Here is a 25,000-nt window from a genome sequence, read left to right on the forward strand (position 1 = left end):
ACTTTGTTACCTACCACATTATATCCTCTTTGAGGGAAAGGTTTGTGTTTTATTCATCATTGTATTCCAAGTATTTAGAACAGGTCCTGATACAAAAAGATCTCTTAGATGTTTAGTTGGAAATGTGTGTTCTTCAAGGGATATATGATAGTCAAGATAATTTGGGAATTAGCTTACAGATGAGATTTTACTATAATTTATGTCCTGTGCAGTGAGACTTCTACATGTGGTCTTTTCTCCTCACCCTCGTGCTTTCTATGGCTGCCATCCCTTTTCAGATGTCATTTTGTCTTCTTTTGCTTCTCATGATAATTTAAATGGTACTGATACCGTAAGTCTTTTCATTCAGTATCACGTAGAAGGTTTTACTTTCAGGTTAAGTTTTAATCTCTTGCTACTTATTGGAGAAACTTAAATCTGTAATGGCACATTTTTGGGGATATCTTCTATTCAAGAGGGAAGGGTGTTAGGGTAATTACAGGTTTTTGAGGGTTGGGGTGGGGAGAGAAGTGATGGATTCCTCTTCGGAAAAATAAGAAACAGAAGGAGACCTGTTGGGAAGGGAGAATGCTACTTTGGATTTATTTAAATACTTTTTTTCTATGTTGCTTAGTGCACCGGTATAAGGAAATAAATTGCACCAATTGTAATAACCAGCTCAAAAGCAAGTCTGAATTTGAAATATGTGCCCGGAATTTAGGTGCCTTGTGTAAATCCTATCTGATAGGTTGTGATTCTGTTTAAGTAAATATTCTTTGATGTGTTGAACTTTTTTGATAATTAGGATAATCTTTAGGCCAGACATTTTCTAAAATAGAAGTTTTAAGTTAGTGAAAGCTTAATTAAGGTGACAGTATTTTTGCTGCGTATCAAAGCCTTACAGTTGTGAGCTGTGTTACTAGAAATATGTTCCTTTAAAATTCTTTCGTTTATAATATTCTGATGAGTACATTTTTATTTTCATCCACAGAAGTTGCTTGTGCTGTAGACACGAAGGGTAATTGAATTGGTGTGAGATTGCATAGAGGTGGAAATGTGTTAGCCTCATGAAACACTTATCCACTGCTATAATTATTGGGTTGGTAGGTAGTTTAGTTGTCTTTCTTATGCAAGTTTACTTTTTTTCCCCTTAAATCAAAGACCACTGGCAAAGGCCCATCTCTGTAGTTATAATCTAATTTGCATAGAATAATTCCCATAGGCGTTATTTGCAAGGTTACTTTGAAATTTAGAAATCAAGTGTTTTCTTCAAATTGGTTGTCTCTACTAGCCAAAATTATATGTTATGTATTTGGCCATGACACTTTTTCTGAAGAAAGTTAATTGTAACTATTTGCTTCAGCAGACTTACGACAGAACAGTGAGTAAACATAGATTTTCTTCTTTCAGGCTTAAATTAGTCACCTTCCCTAAGAATATACCAGCATTCCTTAAAGGGAAAAATATGTATACAAAAAAAAAAAAAAATACACACACACACACACACACACACACACACACAAATTCCCTTGAGATGTAATTTAGTGCAAATTTAGAGGTAAGATGGTGACAACTACCATTAACTTTCACGTATAAAAAAGCCCCGCCAACTACTATTAAGATTGTTTGCTAACTTTATGACAATGTTTGCCAATGAATTTATGCTTTTATTGGACAAGCTATTCAGTTATCAGTCTGTTCACATTACTGGTATTTATAAGTCCCAAGAAATGTGTGTGTTTTTTAAAAAATTTTTGAGATGATTTCATTGAGTACCTTAAGTTGAATGCCCACTTCAGACATAATGACTTGTACTTTAACCTGCATAGAATTTTAAAAATTAAAAAAATCAATTCAAAACAAATCTATTTCTTAGGAATTAGCTGCTGCTTTGAAGTGGGGGCAATTCCTCAGTAGGAAATAAGGTAGCAAAATGGGGAGCAGAAAAAGATAAGAGTCTGGAGAATATTTTTACCTGTATTTTGTGCCCTTGAAGCATTTCTTCATATTGCAGTGAGAATAGGTAAGTGCCAGTGGAAAAAATTGTGTAGAGCATTTAACTTTGCTGGTAATTTCTATTCATTAAGGTTGGGTAAAATGGGATTATAATGTATATCTCTACAACAGTTGTTGCTTTATATCATATTGTTGTTCAGCCTGTTAGGACTGTGGGTTATTTTGGAGGTGTGTATTGGGGGTGGGGGTGGGAAATGGTGGGTGGTGATAGGGACGTTAGAGGGAGTATCTTAGAAATTTTGCTTGTTTCCTATTCCACCATTCCTGCTATCCTCTATATGTTAGTTATGTTAGTTTAGATTAGTGTGGGGGATGTTAGGAGTGGCCTGGTTTCTTTCCTTCTTTTTCCTAGCCAAGGAAGTATCGCCTGGGGATGCTGGAGGAGAGGCTAGTTCCGATGGGATCAAAGGCACGAAAAGCAAAGAACCCTATTGGCTGCCTTGCTGACAGGTGTAAATCAGGAGTACCCATCAATATGGTTTGGTGGAACAGAGTCACAGAAAACAATTTACAGGTAAAAATAATTTTATTAGACATTTTTTGAAAGTGAATATCTTGGCTGCTTTCTGTGTCTGTGTGGGTGGTGGGTGTGAAGGTTGGATGGCTTAGTTGATATCCTTAGGTGATTTTTTTTTTTTTTTTTTTTAAATCGAAGTAAGTTTAGTGGCCCGTTAACCAATTCATTGATTTTCTGTGGTGGCTTTTGAGCTTTCTCTGCTTGTAGTTATTTTCCTATTCTTTTATCAAATTTAGTTTTTCCCTTTTGGATTTTGTTAAGTTATGAGTTCAAATTATATTTCATACACAGTTATTCAGGGTACTGTATTCAAAAGTCGTTATAAAATTTATCATAGAAGTCTCATTTATTTGCAGTCTCAATAACAGGAAGCTTCATATGTTGTGTTTCTGTACATTTTTTACTACTAAATAAAACTTGTATGTAAATGACTTGTTACGTGTTGGTTCTAAAACCAGCTTCGACAGTATGTTGTCATAGAGTTGTGGCAGGCACATTTCAGTCTATCATTGCTGAATAATGAAAATGGATTTTATCACAAAGGTTAGCTTTTCAGTAAGATTCTGAAGTACCAGGGGAAAGGTTTGAATTATATTCAATTGTAATTTGGATAATAATGATTATATTCTCCTTTAATGACACTGGTAATGGTATAATACAGACCTGTTAATCAGACCTGCATGCAGTCTAGGTGGAAGTCGAATATCCTTCTCCCCAAACTTTCAGAATACATGGGTATTTTTAATGCGTTGCTAGCCCAGAGGCTGTAAGCCCACATACATACACCACATGCAGAAAACATACAACAAAGTTAACAACTCGGTTTTATTTCTGTCACCACTTTGTGTTATGAAGGGGTTCCACGATACTTTGGTCTGTTCGGTATTAATACCACAGCGATATCTATATTCCCTTGGGCATAGAAATAAACAAGTTACTACAAAAATATTGCGAAACATAGCATTTGCCCCAAGTGAAGTTTTCATAGTATTTCCTAAAGGTAAGGAAAAGTTTTGGGGGGTGGGGAGGGTCCCCAGGATAATATCCTCAAAATTTCCTTGGAGAGTTTTGAATCTGGCAATAATGAATAGCAGTACAGTTCGTTGAATTTTTATCTTTGAGATTGGTAGGAGAGAGATTCGATGTTGACGGTTAGAATTATTTTTCAGTTTAAAATTTTTTTTTTCAACGTTTATTTATTTTTGGGACAGAGAGAGACAGAGCATGAACGGGGGAGGGGCAGAGAGAGAGAGGGAGACACAGAATCGGAAACAGGCTCCAGGCTCTGAGCCATCAGCCCAGAGCCCGACGCGGGGCTCGAACTCACCGACCGCGAGATCGTGACCCGGCTGAAGTCGGACGCTTAACTGACTGCGCCACCCAGGCGCCCCTATTTTTCAGTTTTAAAAAGAAAGTCTGAAAATAAATTGCACCCTAACTAGACAGGAACAGAGACGAGTGGAGGTGGAGTTGGCGTGCGGGCTGTGGGGCGTGATACTGGTCGTGCACGGGCAGAGCCACTCGGCCTCTCCAGAATATGCCCGTCTTATCCCAGTGACGGTCTCGAGGTACCTCTTTCGAGCACAGCTCGAAACACCGTTAGGTTGCTGTAAGAGCGTATGCTAGAATTATGCTTTCTGTTTGGTTAAAACGGGTTATAGTAGACAAACCTTTCAATGTGCAAAAGATTGGTGTTCTCTGAATCTCACATTTCAAATACTACTGTTATTTTATGCTGCAGATAGTTCTTTTCCTTTAAGGACATGAGGAATGCCTTATTAGCTTGGTCTAACATCGGAAGGACGGTACCTCCTCCCAGTATCAGTGACACGTTGAAGTACTAAAAAATACCCACTTAGTGTCCATTACTGTATCTGTGGGTTCCTACATTGGGCACCTGGTGGTGTTTATGCAGGGCAAGGAGCAGGTCAGCCTCTTTTCTTTTCTTTTTTTTTGGCGGGGGGGTTATCTTTTTGTTGTGTGAAGAAAACTAATTCATGTAAATCCATTCTTTTACCATTTTTGTTTTAGTTTTATATGATGCTTTTTAACATTTTCTATTTGTTCACATAAAAAAATTTACTCAAAAAATGCGTAGCCAGATACGTTAATCTTTCCTGTTTCCTTTCCTTTAAATCTTAGGTCTTCTCAATCCTACGGTCAGAGAAATATTAATTTATATTTCATTTTAGTAGTTACAGCTGTTGTTTCTTAAATGGTTACCTTGTGCCAGACACTGTGGTGAGCTCTTTACATAAATCATCCCTTTTGGTGTTCCTCACAGTTTAGGACGCCAATGTTATTGTTAAATGAAGAAACATCTTCAGAGAAGCTAAGTAACATTAAGGTTAAATAGTAGCCAGTAGAGAAGCGAGCATTTTCACCCATGTTTGTAGACTTTAAAAATCTCTTTCCCTCTCTCTGATATACCCTCTAATGTATTAGAGCTGTGATTGATTTAATGACCTAGCTAGTTAACTGGACTTCTGAGGAGGACCTTTGTTTTAGGTGAGAGTGCATCCATAGACTGTGCATACTGGACATGGGCTGTAGCCTCTGCATAACTGCAGTATTTGTAAAGTTAGTCCTTCTTCCTCACCTTTCCATCCGATTCTTAGTGACACTTAGTTACTTTTCTGTCTGGATCTGGAAACATCTTTACATTGATTTCTTGGTCTTAACCTAACACCTCTAGAAGTTTTTCAATTTCTGAAAACAAAAGGTAACCAACAAAAACCTTGAATCAAAAACAGCAACAGAAACTTTCTCTGAAGTCTGAAGGTTTCCACCTGAATCATTCATAATTGCATTTATTCTCTTCAGTGTTGGATTTCTTTCAAGAGCTCTATGATCCCCCATCTTTTAGCACTTAGCAATCTTTTTATTTCTTTTTCACCAAGAATCTCATGATATGAGAGAGCCTGTTTACCAAACCCACGACTTTTATAAAACAGTGATTCATGCTTTCATTCTAATACATTCATACAAAAAAAAAATGTATAAATACAAAACATGCTCGTCAGAGAATCAACGATACTATTTTCCTTAGGTTTTTTTTGTAGCTTGATGGAGGCTAAATTTATTTTACATGTGGCTCTTTTGACGTACATCAGGTCTCTGTACTATGTTTGTGGAGTTTCCCCTTGAGGACCTTTAGAATAGCTTCTGTTCTTTTCTCTGATGTCTTTACCACCCATTTATTCCTTCAGTATCTGCAACTTGGCATTTTACAAGTTTCACTGAAATTGCTTTCGTAGAATGTCAGAGATCTTCTTAATTACCAAATACAGCATTTGATCCAGCACTTAGAACTGCTGGCCACCTCTCTGTTTTTGAAACTCTTTCCTCTTTGCAGTCTTGACTCTTGTTTCACCTGTGGTTCCTTGTGAGCTCCTTTTCTTGGCTCGCTTGTTTTTTGCTTTCCCTTGTACGCTTAAAATTCTTAAAATTTTATTTCTATTAGAACCGTCTACTGAGTTCAAGACCCAGATTTTTTGTGCTTTCTATCTTTGCATGTAGATACGTATCCCATTATCACTGCAAATTTGGCATGTCTAAAACTCGGTGCATTTTTCTCTTCTCCACATCTGCGGATCCTTTTGTGGTTCTTCTTTTTTTTATTTTTTATTTTTATTTTGTTTCAGTATATGAAATTTATTGTCAAATTGGTTTCCATACAACACCCAGTGTTCATCCCAAAAGATGCCCTCCTCAATATGTGGTTTTTCTTTAGTAAATGACTTCCTCATCTTCCCAGTCACTGAGGCAACATGTGTTGACTTGTTCCTGGTCATCTCTCACATTCTGCCATTTGGTATAAGAAGGGAACTGCTGAAGTTTGGCTACCCATTAATTGACACATAATACATTGGGCAATGTATTTGCCATCATATTAAGGCTGTTCTACAGTAATGACATATCATCCCCAATTGACAAATAATGGAAGTTGCAATTTAGAAAAACCTTACTTTTTTTTTTTAAAGGTTTTATTATTTTTTTTTTTTTAAGTAATCTCTACACCCAACATGAGGCTCAAACTCACAACCCAGAGACCAAGAGTCACACACTCTGCCAACTGAGCCAGCCAGGCACCCCCCAAAATTTTGTTGTTAATAAGTGATAGAGCTAGGGTTCCTAGCTCAAGTCTATTAAATTGTAAATCTGAGATTTTTCTACTATGTTGTCTGCCTGTAGTCTGTATTCTTTAAAATTCTACAGTATCTTCTTCTTTCCTTTTTTAACACTACTGACATAGTTTATATAAACCCTAAGTGTATCTTCTGAATAATTTTTCTCAAATCCCTTCAGGATCTGTTCTGCTTATCTAGGGCTATCTCTCTTTAACCATCCACACTTCCTAAATTCTAATCATTTTGAATCTTTCATACCTCATATAACATGAAATATGTTGTCACTTCTCTGTATCTTTATATTTTGTGCTATTATTAACCGAATCTGAAAAACAAACAAAAAAATCTTTCCTCCTTTTCCCTTCAAGAGTTAACTCAAATGCTACCTTCTCTGTGAATGCTTGCTTAAACACCTCAAAGAAAATTTTTTTTTTTTTTTTTACTGTTTCTATGATACTTGGTGTTAAGACTTATCTCATTCTGTTTTATATTAAGCTTCTCTATCTGTTTGCCTTTTCTCACTGGACTGTAAATATTTTGAGTCTGAGCATGTATTTGCTACTATTTTTGTACCATTAATGTATCTTGTCTCAAAATGTTACTGTTTAATTTCCTTTTATTAGGCAATGTATGCAGTTTTGTGGTATTCTAATACTTTTATATCTTTAAAAAAATTGATCATGGGTTTTCTGGGCTATATGGCCACCATGTTTTACTTTAACGATCACAACTGATTTAGAACAGAGGATGGTGATTTCTGTTGAAATGTTAGAGGATCTTCTATTTATTTTATTTTATTTTATTTTATTTTATTTTATTTTTGTAATTTTTTTTTTAATGTTTATTTATTTTTGAGAGAGACAGAGACAGAATACGAGTGGGTTGGGGCAGAGAGAGAGGGAGGCACAGAATCCGAAGCTGGCTCCAGGCTCTGAGCTGTCCGCACAGAGCCCGACGCGGGGCTCGGACTCACGGACCACGAGATCATGACCTGAGCCAAAGTCGGACGCTCAACCGACGGAGCCACCCGGGCGCCCCGAGGATCTTCTGTTTTTTTGAAACGCAAAAGTTTAACATTGTCCAAGTATTCTTGATACTTTTCTATCTCCTGAGCCTGGCAGTAGTCTTAATTACTTCTTGACACTGTTGTGAAGTTACAGGGCTTCTCCATGTTGTACTTTGCTCACCATCTTCGCCCGGACACCAAGCAGATGGCGGATGGAAGGTTACTGGAGATTCCACACCAGGAGTACTTTATTTCACCTGAGTGTGAATTCTCTTTTATCTTTTCTTAGCCTTTGCCTGCGATGATTACCCATTTCTCTGTCTGACAAAAGGTGTATGTGAATTTCAATTTTTTTTCTTAGAACAGTGATTCTCTAGTTCAGATACTGTTGTTTAGGATTGAAATATTCTGTCACCTACCTTACAGAATTATGAGGATTCAAATTTCCAAGCCCATGGTGAATATTAAATAAATTTCCATATCTACAGTTGCACCTTATCGCTTCTAAACTTTGTTTATATTTATTTAGGGTGCTGTCAGTTATATTCAGATGTGTGTGGCTCTGTGCGTGTGTGTGTGTGTGTGTGTAATGAGGCAGTGACATTAATTGTCTTTTAGAGGCTCACATTTTAACTAATACTCTTGAATATTTTTAAAAATTAGTTTAAAAATGCTTTTTTTTTTTTTGGAAGGGATAACAGTGTGCTCCCATGTTTCCCATAAGAATGAGGTGTCGGGGCTCCTGGGTGGCTCAGTCCATTGAGCATCTGGCTTCTGCTTGGGTCATGATCTCGTGGTTCGTGAGTTTGAACCCCACATCGGGTTCGCTGCTGTCAGCGTGGAGCTCACTTCTGATCCTCTGCCCCCCTTTCTCTTTGCCCCTCCCCTGCTTGTGCTCGCTCTCATTCAAAAATAAGCAAACATTAAAAACAAAAGAATTAGGGGTCAACTTGAGTAAAAGAAGGGGAAGTGCATGATTTTGTAAAGTCCTCAAGGTGTTACTGGTTAAGATTTACTTAAAAGTAATGACATGTTAAATAAAGTCATATTCATTTTGTCTCAATATGGATCACAAATTATTAGTGTTACTGTTGTTTTAGCTTACCCCCGAAGTGATATAAATGGATGAGAACGGCTGGACTGTTGGGTGTATTAGGGAGATTCATACTTGTCAACATCACTTTTGATGGCATTTGCCCCCCTTGTGGTCTGATTAAATGGCATTTCTTGTAAGAAGTATTTAAGTAGAAGAATGCTCACATTAAAATCTTTTGGCCCACAAATCCTCCTGTGAATTCTTGTTGCTTGTTACTGGTGCTTTTAAGATCCCAGAGAGGTTTTGGAACCTCACTGGATATACTTCAGTCTTTAGTTTCTTGCTGAGTTTTAGTGTTATTTCCGGTGATTTCCAGACTTTAGGCCCTAGGAGATGGAATCGTTTGGGCTTTAGATGGAATGGGTTGGAATTTTATGAGGTTGAGGCTTAAACCTGTCTCTGCTCAGGGCTCCTCAGTACTTTGAAGAGTTCTAGAACTGTGGTGCAGCTCAAATGGCATTAGTATGTACATACTGCTTTCTGATCTCAGATCTTCTTTTCTCTTATCTTACAGCTGCTATTCCAAACCGTTAACACTCTGCTCACACCTACTCACCCCTTCTCTGTTCCTTTTGACTAAGTGACTTGGGTTGTTCAGAGGAGGGAAAGAGAGAGAATGAATTGTCTCATGTGGCAGCTTTTGACCTGTATACGGCATTTGCATTCATACCCTTCCTGTTTTTCTTCCTGTGTCAGACAAACAGGTGTTCTTCTATTATATGCTTCAGAGCCTATCTTTATTGCCTCTAACAATGTATTCTATTATTTATCCCTTTTCAGTTGTAGTCAGTCTCTCCCTCGACAGTGATTTCTTCCTGATAGTTTGTGAACATGCCATGTTTAAGTTTCTTTTGCTCTGGGACCCCAAGGGTAAGGAATGCTACGTGAGGAAATGTTCTAGGGTCAACTTGTTTGAGAAACTGCAAAACAATTTGAGAAATGCTTCCTGCTTATTGTTGCTACTTTTTTTTTTTTTAACTGGTAATTCATCCTTCAATCCCCAGTGTTTTGCTGTTCACTTTCATGACTCTGTTGAAACTCTTTTTGATAAGGTTACCAGAAGTATCAGTTCTTGCTTGATCTCTCTCTGCTCCATTTGACATTGTTGACCATTCCTCTTTCTTTGAAACTTTTGTTCTCTTAGCTCTTCGACTGTTCTTTCATAGTGTCTCTTGAGGACCTCTTGTCTGTGGTACTGGCCTCAGGAAGTCTCCTAAGCTCTTGTCCTTGACTCTCTTCTCATTTACCTCACACAGCGCCCCTTGGGGATCTCAGCACATCTTCATGACTTCAGCTACTCCCTACTCATAGTTGACTTCCAGGTATATATTTTTTTATCCTCTCTGTCCTCTACACTCACTGTAAGTACTAGCTTCTTCAGAACATCTTCATTTATACGGCATAAGACTATGGAAATTCGTTATGTCTAAAATGAATATCACATCTTTTCCTTTAAACCTGTTCACACACATCTGGACACACTCATTCACAACTCTGTGCTGTCTTGGTTATTGATGTCACCCAGTTGTCTAACTTACGAGTTTTCTTGCCTCTTCCATCTTCCTTATCTGTCATATCATTTGGCCAACAAGGGTTCGTTGATTGGGCTACTTTGAAATTGTCTAGACACTTTTTTTTTTTAAGTTTATTTGTTTTGAGAGAGAGAGAGAGAGAGAGAGAGAGAATGAACGAATGAATGAATGAATGAATATGAATCCCAAACAGGTGCTCTTGGTATGGAGCTCAACGTGGGGCTCAATCCCATGAACCGTGAGATCATGACCTGAGCCAAAATCAGGAGTCAGATGCCCAACTGACTTGCCACTAATTCAGGAAATTGCCTGAAATTGTCTTCACTTTTAACATCACTGAGTTATAATTTAGGTCCACCTTCATTTCTTACCTGGACACTTACTATTATAGATTAACATTATCTGCTTTCCTGCTTCTGGTCTTAACTTTCAAACCACTGCCTAACTGATTATTTGATCTTGTTTCTTATCTTTGTCATCTGTTTTTGTCATTAGAATAAAATCCAGATCTTTCAGGAATGTATCCAAGCTATACCTATTGCTTTCTCTCCTGATTACTGCTGTAGACCTACTCAACTATTGAATACCATGCTCTTTCTGCCTCTGCCTTAGAACATTGTCTTTGAACATTGCTTTGATTGCTGTGTCTTTTTCTCTGTCTTGACTCTGCAAACTTGTCTTTTAGGATTCATTTCAAGCATATCATCTTTTGACCTAATTAGTCAGCATGAAGCATTTGTTCACTTTTCCCTAGCACTTACATCGTTCTAATTAAGGGATGTATAACCTGTCCTAAAGGCACACTGTAGATGCTTCTACTTAATATTGATATGTGGATGTTCTGAACGTCTGGGATTATGGAGTTGGGTTCAGTGTACATTCTGTACCTGTGAAATGCCAGTCTGTGAGCTTCTAGAGCATAGTGCCTGTGTTTTCTATGTTTTTCTTCTCCACAGTGCCTAGCACATTGCCTAACACTGTATCTTCTATGTATTAGCTGTTGAAATAATTGAATGGATGAACCTGGATTAGTGATTGGTGATTCATAGTATTTGACCTGATGTTAGTCCTGAAATTTAATGCTTTGTGCATTGTCTTAAGTTTTTTTGGTAGGGTTTCATGACAAAAAATATCATTATAGAAAAATGTTTGAAAAATCTTAATAAATGTTGAATCTGATGATTGAGTATGGCAGAGTTCTTGGTTAGAGAAAATGCCTCTAAGTAAATTTCTCTTACTATATAATGTGGCAAATAAGTTTTAGTATTATATATGTATGGATAGAAGCTGTACATAGATATAGAAAACAGTTATAGCTATATAGTAATTCTTGACTCTATGGAATGCTGTGATGGTCTTGTTTTCCTGGACTACTCATTAACTGACCTGAATAGGTCTTTTTCTCTTTTTAGGGAGAGTGATTTTTTTGTTTTTAAGGTTTCTTGAGATGATTGACACATAAATGAGAGTACTACTGAGAATGAGCTAGGTAATAACGCCTCTGTGACCATTAATGATTACTACTACTGGGGGACTTTGACATACAACAAATAGGTTTCAAGTGGAAGAGGAGCGGTTCATCTGTTTTTGTTTGAAAATCTCTTCTATCCACCGTACACCGATTTTGCTTTTTTTGTGCACATTGATTCTGTTGGTATCAATTGAAATATCGCATACCGTGTGAATGCTTGTGTATCGTCGTGCCGTTCGGTGGCGATGATAACTCTAAGCAAAGGGAACTGTGTAAGTGGCTTTATGATGAATAAATCTTAAACTTTTCTGTAACTTTTTTGTAAAACATATAAACTTATGGGAAAAAAAATCAGATACCATAGAGAAGTACAAAGAAGGAAGCCAAAATGTCTCCGGTTTCCTCACCATCCGGAGATAAGAGCTCCCTTAACATTTTAGTGAACATGTTTACCATCCTTTGTATGCCTGTGCACACGCACATATACACGTCTTCCTGTATGCCTGTGCACATGCACACGTACACGTCTTCCTTCATTCCCCTTCCTCTGAGACAGAAGCACACCATTTTACAGAAATAGTTACTTAGTATAATTGCTGATTTGTAGCCTGATTTGTATTTTATTTTTACTCTGTGGGCCTGTTTCCGTGGCAAATAAAAATAAATCAATTCACATGATTTTTATGGCGACATGCTATTGTAGGTACCAAATCCCACATAACTGAATGGCTACCGATAGATATTTTAGTTACTTCCTTTTTAAAAACAATCATAAATTGAAAAATTACATGCAAAACTTATGTGTACAAAAATTATGTGCCCATACTTGATTTTCTCCTTAGCTTTAGTTCCTAGGTTTCAGAGTACTAAGGCATGCTTATTTTTCATTTTGATACATATTGTCAAACTATTCTCAAGGATAGTGTTTAGGTTGGGGCGCCTGGGTGGCTCAGTCGGTTGAGCGTCCCGCTTCGGCTCTGGTTATGATTTTATGGCTCGTGAGTTCGAGCCTGCGTCGGGCTCTGTGCTGACAGCTTGGAGCCTGAAGCCTGCTTCAGATTCTTTGTCTCCCTCTCTTTCTCTCTCTGCCCCTTCCCCACTGGCTTGCTCGCTCTCTCTCTGTCTCTCTCTCAAAAATAAATAAACATTAAAAAAATTTTTTTTAAATAAAAAAAAAAGAATAGTGTTTAGGGTATTACCTGTTTATGATGCCCTTTGTAAAGGATAAACTAATGAGTATCTTTGAAAATTTACATTCCCATTGTTTCAAGATGTATATAATTACTTTTGTTGAGCTTCTGAAATGTTTTATTAAACTCTATCTTAGTACAAACCTTATTACTAATTGATTTTCATTTGGTAGGTTCTGATGTACTGATGTTACTTCACTCTAAAGATAGTCAAATTATAAATAGGAGAACTTCTGTTTATTTATCTATTTATTAAAAAAATTTTTTTTTGAGAACTTCTGTTTAAAACAACACTGGAGTACATCTCTTGGAAGCATTAGTAATCAACTTTCTTCCACAGTTTTCACCAATTTGATTCTGATTTATTTAGAAAATCATATTTCCTCTATTGGGATGTTTACCAGTTTGCCTCAGAAAAATTTGAAATTGAGATACTAGACTAATTTCACAATAGTAGTAATATTTTAGATGTTAATTGTTAACTTATAGGATGAAACCTTGCTGGTCTTGAGCAGGTCAGCTGAAATTAAGTATATTTTGATAATAAATATAAATGTAAATATAAATTGACCATATTTGGATGTGCTTGAAATAAGGGGAAATAACAACCCATTAAATTAAAAAAAAAGTCTTACAGAAATGTGAACTTGGAGGCTCTAGTTAGCTATTTGACTTCTCCTTTCCACCTCCCCCCGTTCCTCTTTATCCTGTATGACTTATGAACACTGAAGACTGGTAAAAATAGCTCTGAATAGGGCTTTTCTTTGTGCCTGTGGGTCTCATCTTTTTATGCCTTTTTACATACAATTTATCAAGGCAAAATACTTGCTAATTCCTGCCTTTCTCCCTCATTATCAGCGTCCCTTCTTTTACCATTCCAAGTAATTCACCTTTGCCAGGGAAACCACACCCCTTGGGCATAAATCTTTGGAATTAGTCCCAACTAGGCTCTTTTGTTAAATCCAAATAGGGAACAATAATAGTGAAGATGGGAGATTGGAGTAGGTTTTAGAAAAAGTAGATAAGGCTAAGATTAACATCAACTTTTTATCTCCTGTTTGTTTGTTTTTTTAATTGACTTAATTATGTCAAGAACAGTGGAGACTTGACCTGTTCACTCTAAATGGATTTCATCAGTAAACACATTAAGCAAAACTTCCCTTCTCTTCCTTTCTTCCTGCTTTCCCTTCCTCTTTTTCCTCCTCTTCTTCCTTTTCTTTTTCTCTGCTTTTCTCTTTTATTCTCTTTTATCCTGGCTGAAAAGTAAAAGATAGATTAGAGGTGAGCAAGACTGGAGTTTAGTTGGTCAGTAGGGATGATGTTGCAGTAAACCTGAGAAGAGATGACGGTGGTGTAGAGGAGGGCACTGATGGTGACACGGGTGGAAATAGTTGAATTTGAGAAATATTTAGAATGTAGAATAGATGTCATGATTTGATGCTTCAGAAATATCTACAGTATCAAAAGGATAGGTGTGGCATAATTTATCTGTTTGGGAAAGAAACGATACAGACAGCGCAACAAAACTTGACAACCAAGTTAATAGGGCATCTTGGTCCTAGGCTGTCACCATCTAGAGCTGTGAGAACTTAAATTTCTATTGTTTAAGCCACTCCTGTATGGTATTTTGTTATGACTCTAGCAGACTAAGATAGTTGGTGATAAGTTAAACACCTGTATTATAAAACCTAAGGCAACCACTATAAGAACAGAGAGTTACAGCTAATAAGTGCAGAGAAGCAATAAAATGAAAACTCAAAAGTCGGTTAATCCCAAAAGAAGGCAGAAAAAAGAAAAGGGGAACAAAGAACAAATAGAGCAAATTAAAAAAAGGGTAGCAAGATGGTAGATAGGTTTAATAATCACATTAAATGTAAATAGCCTAAATGTCCCAAGAAGAAGGCAGAGATTTTCAGGTTGGATTTAAAAAAACAAGATCCGACTATTTGAAGCTGACAAAAAACCTACTTTAGACTTAAAGACAAACATATGTTTAAAATTCTACCATGCACTAGTCAGAAAAGACTAATGTGCGTGTTTATTACTAGTATTATATCCATGTATATTGTACACTATAACAGGTAGTACAATTATAATTACAACAGTAATTATAGTAATAGTAATGTATGACTACACATCAGTGTATACGTACTATATAGAGTATAGTAATACAGTTGGCCCTTGAACTACATGGGGGTTGGGGTAAGAACCCCCCATGCATTTGAAAATCCATGTGTAACTTTTGACTCCCCCAAAGTGTAATGACTAGTAGCTTAGTGTTGACTGGAAGCCATACCGATAACATAAACATTTGTATGGTATATGTATGATATACTATATTCTTACAGTAAAGTAAGCTTGAGGAAAGAAAATAATAAAATCATAAGAGAAAACACATTTTACAGGTCCTGTATCAAAAAAATCTATGTGTAAGTGGACCTGCACAGTTCAAACCTATGTTGTTCAAGAGTCAGCTGTATATATAGTATAGTGGTGTATGGGGTACATATAATATAGCTGGGATAGCTATACTCCTATCAGACAAAGTAGATTTCAGAGCCGAGAATATTATCAGGAACAAAGAGAGTTGTTAGATAAAGGGACAGTTCATTAAGAGCATGGATGTACCACTCTTAAATGTTTATGTACCTAATAAAAGAGGGTTAAAATATGAGACCAAGACTAATAGAGTTGAAAGGAGAAGTAGACAAACAGTGATAGCGATTTCAGTGCTCTGAGTATTAGAAGAAAGACAAAATCAGTAAGGATATGGGAGATTTGAATAGCTCTGTCAGTTTGACGTTTATGGAACACTCTGCCCACAAACAGCCAAATACATACTCTTCTTAAGTGCACGTAGAACATTGACTAAGACCAATTCTGGGTCACGGAACGAGTCTCAATAAGTTTAAAAGGATTCAGTTCATACAAATGTGTTCTCTGACCACAATGGCATTAAAATGGAAATCAGTAACAAAGATTTTTGGAGAATCTTTAAGTATTTGGAAACTGAACAGCACACCTCTAAATTATTCATGGAGCAAAGAAGAAATAGGGGAAGTAGAAAGTTCAGTACAACTTTGTAATAGCACAACTGCTTTGTAACTTTCATTTTGAAGTGAATGACAATGAAGCCATGTTAAAAGTTGTGGGATGCTGCTAACACACTAATGAGGTAGATTTTTAGCATTAAATGCCTAGAGTAGACAAGAAAAGTTCCTAGGTCAATGACTTCAGCTTCTATTCTAAGAAACTAGAGAAAGAAGAACCAATTCAGCCCAAATTGGTCTCCCTAAAAGGTAAGTTCATGTCCTAATCCCTGCCTGGAATTTGTGAATTCTACTTGATTTAGAAGAAGAGTCTTTTACAGGTATAATTAAGTTAAGGATTCGGTGATACCGTCTTGAATTATTTAAGTGGGCCCTGAACAACGGCAGGTCCATCCTGGTTAAGACGAGGCAGAGGAAGATTGCACACCGGAGAAGGGGATGTGAGGACCGGGGCAGAAACAGGCGATGTGGTAAAGCCAAGGAATGCCAAAGAGTGCCAGCAGTTGCCAGAAGCTAGGAGAGAAGCATGGGATGGATTCTGCTCCAGTGCGTCTGGAGGGGAGCACCAGCAACTTGCTTTTAAACTTCTGGCTTCCAAAAAGTGGGAGAAAATACATTTCTGGGGTTTTAAGCCATCGAGTTGGTGGTAATTTGTTACGGTAGCCGCAGGAAACTGGTACATATGCACTAGCAACAAATAATATAAAGTGAAAGTTTCAAAATTATGTAATTTATGATAGTGCCAGAAATACAAAATGTGGTTTGATCTGACAGAAAGTCTGAGGAACTGTACGTTAAAAACTCTGAAACTTTCCTGAGAGGAATTAAGACCTAAATAAAAGGAGACATATAACATGAAGACTCATTATTGTTAAGATGGAAGATGTTGATTCTTACCAAATTGATCTACAGATTCAGTATACTGTCAATTAGAATTCAGCAGGGTATTTAATTTTTTTTTAACGTTTATTCATTTTTTTGAGAGACAGAGACAGAGCCTGAGTGGGGGAGGGGCAGAGAGAGAGGAAGACACAGAATCCCAAGCAAGATCCAGGTTTCAAGCTGGTAGCACAGAGCCTGATGCGGGGCTCAGACTCACAAACTGTGAGACTGTGACCTGAGCCTAAGTCGGATGCTCGACTGAGCCACCCAGGCGCCCCTCGGCAGGCTATGTAATAGTAATTGATAAGTTTAGCCTGATACTCATGTAAACATTCAAAGAACCAATCCAAACTAAAAAAGAAAAAAAAAAAAGGCAAAAAGATGCAAGATGTACACTATCCGACTTCAAGAATTACTGTAAAGCTGTAGTCATCAAGATGATGTGCTTTTGACATGAAGATAGATGGGCATCAGTGGAGCACAATCAAGTCCAGAAATTAACTTGCTAATAAATAGTTGATTTTCAACAAAGTAGCAAAGGCTATTGGGCGGAGGAAGAAGAGTCTCTTTAGCAAACAGCGCTAGAATAATTGAGTGTGTGCAAAAATATTAGACTCCTACCTCACGCTTCATAGAAATTGACTCAGTGAATCTTAGACCTAAATGTAAAACATGAAATCCTAAAACAGAAGAAAACAGAATATTTGTAACTTTGGTGGGTTAGGCAGGTATTTCTTAGGTGTAACGACTTCGTCAACATTTAAGAACCACAGTTCTTTGAAAGCTGCTGTTAAGAGAATGAAAAGACAGATCATAGACCTGGAGAAAATATTTGTATAACATGTAGACCAAGGCTTTCTATCCAGAACTGTCAAATTCCACAACAGAAAACAAAAAATCAATAAAAATGGTCAAAAAGTGTGAACAGACATTTTACAGTAGAAGATACAGAATGGCCATTAAGTAAGTCATTGGGGAATGCAAATTAAAACCACAATGAGATACACCTATTAAAATGTCTAAAATATAAAAATCTGACCAAAGCTCATGTTCCCGAGTATGTAGAGCAACTTGATCTTTCCACAAAGTGCTGGTGGATATATTAAGATAGTAGCACTACTTTGTAAAACAGCTTACCAATTAAAATTTTTTTTAATGTTTGTTTATTTTTGAGAGAGAGAGACAGAGAGCGAGCAAGCGAAGGGCAAAGAGAGGGAGTCAGAATCTGAAGCAGGCTCCAGTCCCTGTGCTGTCAGCACTGATGCGGGGCTCGAACCCACAGACCGCAAGATCATGACCTGAGCTGAAGTCGGTTGCTTAACGAACTGAGCCACCCAGGTGCCCAATAGCATACCAATTTTCTTTTCTTTTTTTTTTTTTTTTCAACATTTATTTATTTTGGGGACAGAGAGAGACAGAGCATGAACGGGCGAGGGGCAGAGAGAGAGGGAGACACAGAATCGGAAACAGGCTCCAGGCTCTGAGCCATCAGCCCAGAGCCCGACGCGGGGCTCGAACTCACGGACCGCGAGATCGTGACCTGGCTGAAGTCGGACGCTTAACCGACTGCGCCACCCAGGTGCCCCCATACCAATTTTCTAAAAAGGTTATATATACACATACTGTGTGTCCAAGCCATTCACTAATGGGCACTTTCCCAAGAGTAATGAAATAGGTCTACACAACGACTTGCACCTGAGCGTTCTCTTTGCGGCTTTGTTTTTAATAGCCCCAAACTGGAAACCACCTTTGTCCATTGGATGAAAGGATAAACAAATTATGGTGTATGGATATTATGAAATATTAGCAGTAAAAAAGGAATGAAATATTGGTGGAGTCAATCACATGGATGAATCTTAATGTTGCCAAGTGAAAGAAGCTCGCAAAAAAACCTGCATGTATATGTATGTAAGATTCATATTAAATTCTAGAAAAGGTAGATTAATCCATAGTGACAGAAAGCTGATCTGTGGTTGCCTCGTGACCAAAGTAGGGGAGTAGAGAGGAATGGGAGGGAGGAATTCAAACGAAGTTTGTGGCAACCTTTGGGCATCATGGATATATTCATTATCTTGATTTGGGTAATTGTTTCCTGGTTTCTGCCTATGACCAGAGTTGCAAAGAGGTTATATTTTAAATATGTGCAGTTTTAGGGGCACCTGGGTGGCTCAGTCGGTCGGTTAAGTGTCCTGACTCTTGATTTTGGCTCAGGTTGTGATCTCACATCGCTTGTTAACAGTGCATAGCCTGCCTGGGATTCTCTCCTCTGTTTCTGTCTCTGTCTCTGTCTCTCTCTCTGCCCTGCCCCACTTGTGCGTGCTTGTCTCTCAAAATAAATAAACTTAAGAAAATGTGCACTGTGTTTATATGTCAGTTATATCTAAATACAACTGTTAAGAAAAAGTAGGTCATGTTTCGTTCAGAAAGTAGAAAGATTACTGATAAAAACTTAAGCCATTAGAGAAGTAAAGCAAATTGCGTTCATTATAAGGAATGTATCGTGGAAGGTATTTTATGGGTTTTTATGGGTTTATTATGTAATTTTTAAAAATCCGACCAATATTCAGGAACAGTAGTGGTTTCTTATCATACATCATACCACCTTAGGGTAACTTTCTTACAGACCTTTTTGACATATTTGCAATGAAACAGTACGTAAGAGTTTGTGTTCTATTTTCATTTAATATAATCTTCCTGTTTTTCTACCACATTTTAAAAACCTATTTTAATGGTGGCACTTTGCATTTTGTTTTGCACTATTTATTAAATTAGTCCCTTAATTTATGGGACTGCTTTATTGTGGTCTTAAGTAAGTGTTCTGTTTATAGTGGAGTCCAGCAGAGTCTTAAAAATCTGAATTTTACTTTAAGAGTAGCAGTTTCCATGGAATCCTATAATAGTAGAAAAGCATAAAATTGTGTTGCACACGAATTAGCAATTGGGGCGCCTGGGTGGCTCAGTCGGTTAAGTGTCCAACTCTTGGTTTTGGCTTCACCGTTCGTGGGTTCGGGCCCTGCCTCGGGTTCCATGCTATCAGTGTGGAGCCTGCTTGGTAACCTCTCTCTCTACTCCTCCCCCTGTATGTGCTCTCTCTCTCTCTAAATAAATAAACTTAAAAAAACAAAAAACAAAAACCTGAGTTAGAAACCTCATCAGAAAATTACTTCATTTGTGAAAAACCCTGTAAGTTAAGGAAATACTCTATCATTTTGGTTGGGTGGGATGTCTACATTGAAATGTTAATTACTGTTTTATTTAAAATATAATAACAGGGCTGCCTGGGTGGCTCAGTTACGCCTCTTGATTTCTGCTCTGGTCATGATCTCAGGGTTTGTGAGTTTGAACCCTGTGTTGGGCTGTGCGCTAACAGAGGTGGGGAGTATGCTTGGGATTCGCTCTCTCCCTTTCTCTACCCTCCCCCCCCCCCAAATAAAAAAAAAATTAAAAATCTTTTAAAATAGTTACAACAGTGCTTTTGAAGCTAAAGGTTAGGACTCGATTTAGTCTATTTTTGTTTAGAGAATACAGGTAGGGATTACAGGTAAATATTGGGGGATGGTGTCAATTTATAAAAAGCACTTTGTTGTTTTTGGCATGAAAGTTGCAGTATAAATTTAAGTATATGAGAACCTAAAACTCCATTTTTCTTGATAAATTCTCCCAGAGTCTTACTTGACTAAAAAAAATTTTTTTTCAAGTGTGCATTTAGAGCTGTTTAAAGTTTGCTGAAAATCAGGGTTTAAAATATGAATAAAAATTAGAAATAAAATTATGAATATAATTATCTGTATATGAAAAAACAAAGTTGATACTACAGGAACATATTTGGATAGTTACGTAAGGATTATGTAAATCCTAGAGCAGGAGTAATAAAACTTTTTATTCTCTTCAGTGTTGTTGAAGTTAGAAAATTTTTACAACCCAAGTCCTTGAGTCTCTAGATGCAACCTTCACCTCCTAAAGCTAAAAGAAACTGTTTATTTTCTGATGAACAGATATTTCATTTTAAGGTGATACTGGTTTTAGTTAACCAGTTTTGCCTTACTGTTGAGAAAATTATTTTTTTAAACATGTTCAAAGTGAGTTCCTGTGCTGTTCTGTCACTTTATAAAACCCATCTTTATCCCTTAACCCCCCCAAATTAAAGCCATTTCAAGAATCTATCCTTTAATGGTAGTTATTTTAAGTAATTGTATCATAAAAAGTATTCTCATTATTATTATAATTTTTAATTAATACTTGAAATATTTCTGATAGTTCTCTGATCTGGCTATAAGAATGTACATTGTCTGTTAATAATAATAGCTCTATTCTCTTATTCCTAAATTTAGTGGGTTTTTTTGTGTTACACCTAAATCCTGTGTAATTGTTTTTTCTGCCATTTAAATCCGTTTACTTTTTCTCTAATCTCAAATACTCAGAGTTGAATAAAACCAACTCTCACCCCATCCACTCAAGGGAATTGCCTTGCCATCTTAAATCAGGAAAGAGAAAGGAGGGAAGATCTTAGATTTTTCTCTTCACTTCTTAATTAAAATTCACTGTGAGGTACGTTTTTTTTGCCACTGTGACTGTTGAATCTCTGAAGGTTGCAGTTTAGTGTGTAAACTTTAATAGTTAACATTAATTTAAATAATTTCTATTATGATAGATTTGGAGACTCTCTCATTTGTTAGAATGGCATTTTATATATGATTTGTTTGGGAACGGTGGAATGATTATTTTCATCCTTTTCTCCTTTGTAAGAAATCCTTTCAAAGTCGGCTTTAAAATTAATTTAAAATAATTAATTGAATTTAAATTAATTTAGAGAAGCTCAGCTTTGAAATCAGGTAGTCTTTCATAGTAAATATAAGGTCTAACTGACATGGAAAATGAGTAATACCTATTTCTCAGGAGTATGCCGCTAAAAGTTTTTGTATACACATGAAATTTTCTTTGTCGGAATTTGCTGTCTCTGAGTAATCTTGTAGTCCTGATGTCTCCATCTCTTTTAGGCACTCTGGACTCTTTTACCAAGATACACATTGCTTTTATTTTGACTCTTACCTTCTAAAATAGGTTTAAGATTAACTGAAACACATTGTTAGAGCTCTGAAGTGATCCTGTTAGTAGCCATGTGTTCCCTTGTAACTAGGGATTAGTGCATGGTAAAATGCATGGACTTCTTTTCTACCCCAGAAATTAAGGAATTGATCATACTTTTAAAGAACATGCCACTATTTTCGAAAACTTTAGACTTTGGAAGTTTTAAAAAATAAAAATAAATATATAAAAGTGATAGAAGAGGAATTTTTTTTTTTTTTCCCTTTGGAAAATATATTTTGGATCAGGTCTGATTCCTCCTCCTCCTCCTCCTCCTCTTCCTCTTCCTCTTCCTCTTCTTCTTCCTTTTTTTTTTTTCCTTCAGCATTTCATGTCTTAGATGTGGCAGTAAAAGAGGTTCATTCTTTAGTATGTTTTAATTAAACCCAGATTAACATTTTCTCTACATTTTATCACTTTAATGTTAGCTGGTATGTAACTGGTAAACTCTCATTTGTCTTAGAGTTTAAATTTAGGTCAGCCTATTGGCCGTAATCTTCCAAATCTAATCACTTGAACTCTAATTTATCAGGTTGAAGTGTCGTTCCTGCTGAATAGGGAAGTTGTTCTTGGGGTATACAGGAATTAGTCCGTCGTCTTATTTTCTGCCTTCTGTGGGAATGCATTTTTACATTCTAATGACCAGTTCTAAAAGATTTTTAAGTGATTAAATGCTTTGCGTAATTAAATTCTCTAAGTAATTAAATTCATGATTCAGTGTGTTTTAAACTTAGTTTGTATGTACACATAAAATGTGGGCCGAAGTGTGAATTATACTAAATTATCTCCTTGGCTGACCCTTTTGAAAGCTGAATTCAAATGATATCATTAATGAGTCTTTATTATGCTTAGGCATTTAGAATTCAAAATGGTCACCATTTCAGAAAAATACTTTGGATATTCATTTGTTCTTCATGGACAAGATAGAGACCATTTGTGAATTTGATGTACAGTCTCATAATGAATGTTCCAGTAGTTGTTAAAGCCAAACGTACCATGCCATTGAATATCTAAACTGTTGCAGCATAGTACAACTGTGAAGAAAAATTTTTTTCCATGTGATCTCCCTGTAAAATATGCCTGTGATCTCACAGTAAAATATTTGAAATCTAACAAGTTACATGTGATACTTGTAGGCATTGAAAGCATTGGAGCCTCTGGTACATTTTTCTTATATCTTGATTCTTCCCATATTTTCCTTGTTCTTAAATGTCTTTCTTGGCTGTACTCTCACTTAAATACATGGCACTATATTATTGGGGAAATACCTTAAGTACCTATGAAAAAGAAAATGATTAATTCTGGAATAAAGGCACTTTTGACCTTTATCCTGGTAGAAGTGGTTTAAAGACATTAAACTTGAAACTTGTTGCTCAGTTTTGAGGTAGTCTCAACCTCCCACTTCTCTAAAATGTGTTAGAATAGTTTGGTATGATGGGTATTGGACAATCAAGGCAAATTTTACGTTTTCTGGGTTAAATTCTGCAACTGCAGTGATTAAAATCCTCAAATTTGATTGAAACGTTTCCTTCAAGAAATGTGATTATACCACCCCAAAATGTGGAACTTAGAAATGCTATAAGTCCTTTCAATAAAATCTTTTACTCAGTAAATAAAGCACTGTGGAATAATGCCTAGTAGATTCAATGTCTTTTTTGGGCTTAAAGTGTGTTAACTTACTATATTTGATTTTTAAATAGACACCAAATCCTACTGCAAGCGAGTTTATTCCTAAAGGAGGATCAACCTCCAGGCTGAGTAACGTGTCCCAGTCAAATATGTCTGCCTTCTCTCAAGTTTTCTCTCACCCGTCCCTGGGAAGTCCTGCTGCTGCTGGCTTAGCACCAGGTAAGTTGAGTGACTATTTCCAGTGAGTTCCAGAGAACATATCCGTAAACACCATTTGCTATTAGTTCATCAGAACTGAAATTGTATACTTAAATGGTTCACATTTGGACACATTATGGGTTTTGTGTTGTCGGTTTTGGTACCATAGATCAAATTTGTAGTTGAAAATTTTAAAGCAAAATTTAAATATGAACAAAAATTATATATGAGCATGTGTAAAAGCACACAAATTTAAAGGAGAAAATGGTTTCTTATAAAAAAGATCTACTTGGACCGTAGTATTTCCCTATTTTTTAAAGTCAGTAATAATGCTGTTTCATTCAAAAGCTTCTGTAAAAACATCAGGAATAGAATATTCATATGTATATATGCTTCAAAGTCTTAATTTTATAGGAAATTTCTAAAAAATAATTCTGTATCATTCTAAATGTAAGTTTAGATGTATTGTCTTTCCGGTGTTTGATTATAAACCTATTGTAGTAGTTTTAAATTGGGTGAAGTATAAACAGTAGTAGGAAAGAAATGCATTAGGGGTCATCAAGGTAGAGAAAATCGTACTTTTTTTTTCCACATTTACCCATAATGGCAGAAGAATTTGAGCAAATGTGTTTGTACACCAGGGGTCCTGAGGTGTAGTTCACAGTGACCCTTTGTGAACCATTTTCTTTGAAGTCCCCTCTTTCATTTTAAAAATTAATGCAACTTTTGCACTCCATCACATTAACATTTACTTTAATATAACAATATGAAAAACTTCTTGATAAATAACATCATCCCTGTACCTTAATTAGGAAACCAAGGTATGGAGAATTATGTTGAATTTATATTAAGTGATAAAGTGGGTTATGTTGTGTTGATAAACTGTTTGAACTGCTCACACAGATTATGTTTCTAGAACCTATGCTGGATAATGACCACTTAGCCTTGAATGTTTCAAAAAACAGAAACAAAATGAATTATGGATATACTAATGGAAGCCAAAAAGTCCACCTGGATCAGCCTGGAACTAGTTCTGCCTCCAGAGCTTAATCCAGTTAGTGAGATGGATCATTGGTTTTGATACCGCCATTGAAATCAAGGATCTTTTTGAGATGCAGAATGAGAGAAGATGTTGATAATTCTATGGAACAGAGCGTATAAAGTATCGAGTGCACTTAGAGGCGGAATAACCTTGTGTTGCGAGGCTTTTATCAGAGCC

General features: G+C 36.5%; 1 protein-coding gene across 5 annotated transcripts in view; it reads left to right on the top strand.

Annotated features, from left to right (window-relative positions):
• Nucleotides 1-25,000, top strand: part of PAN3 (poly(A) specific ribonuclease subunit PAN3) — a 135,327-nt gene that overhangs the window by 36,975 nt on the left and 73,352 nt on the right. For 3 of the 5 annotated variants that reach the window (XM_040448109.1, XM_040448110.1, XM_040448111.1), the window contains exons 5-6: nt 2,348-2,509; nt 23,655-23,802. In XM_040448109.1, the coding sequence (XP_040304043.1) occupies nt 2,348-2,509; nt 23,655-23,802 (310 nt within the window). The remainder of the gene's footprint in view (nt 1-2,347; nt 2,510-23,654; nt 23,803-25,000) is intronic. The other 2 variants (XM_040448112.1, XM_040448113.1) reach the window with 1 other exon arrangement.

The sequence above is a fragment of the Herpailurus yagouaroundi genome, unplaced genomic scaffold, assembly GCF_014898765.1.
Source record: "Herpailurus yagouaroundi ecotype Mexico unplaced genomic scaffold, PumYag 197, whole genome shotgun sequence".
NCBI classification, from domain to species: domain Eukaryota; kingdom Metazoa; phylum Chordata; class Mammalia; order Carnivora; family Felidae; genus Herpailurus; species Herpailurus yagouaroundi.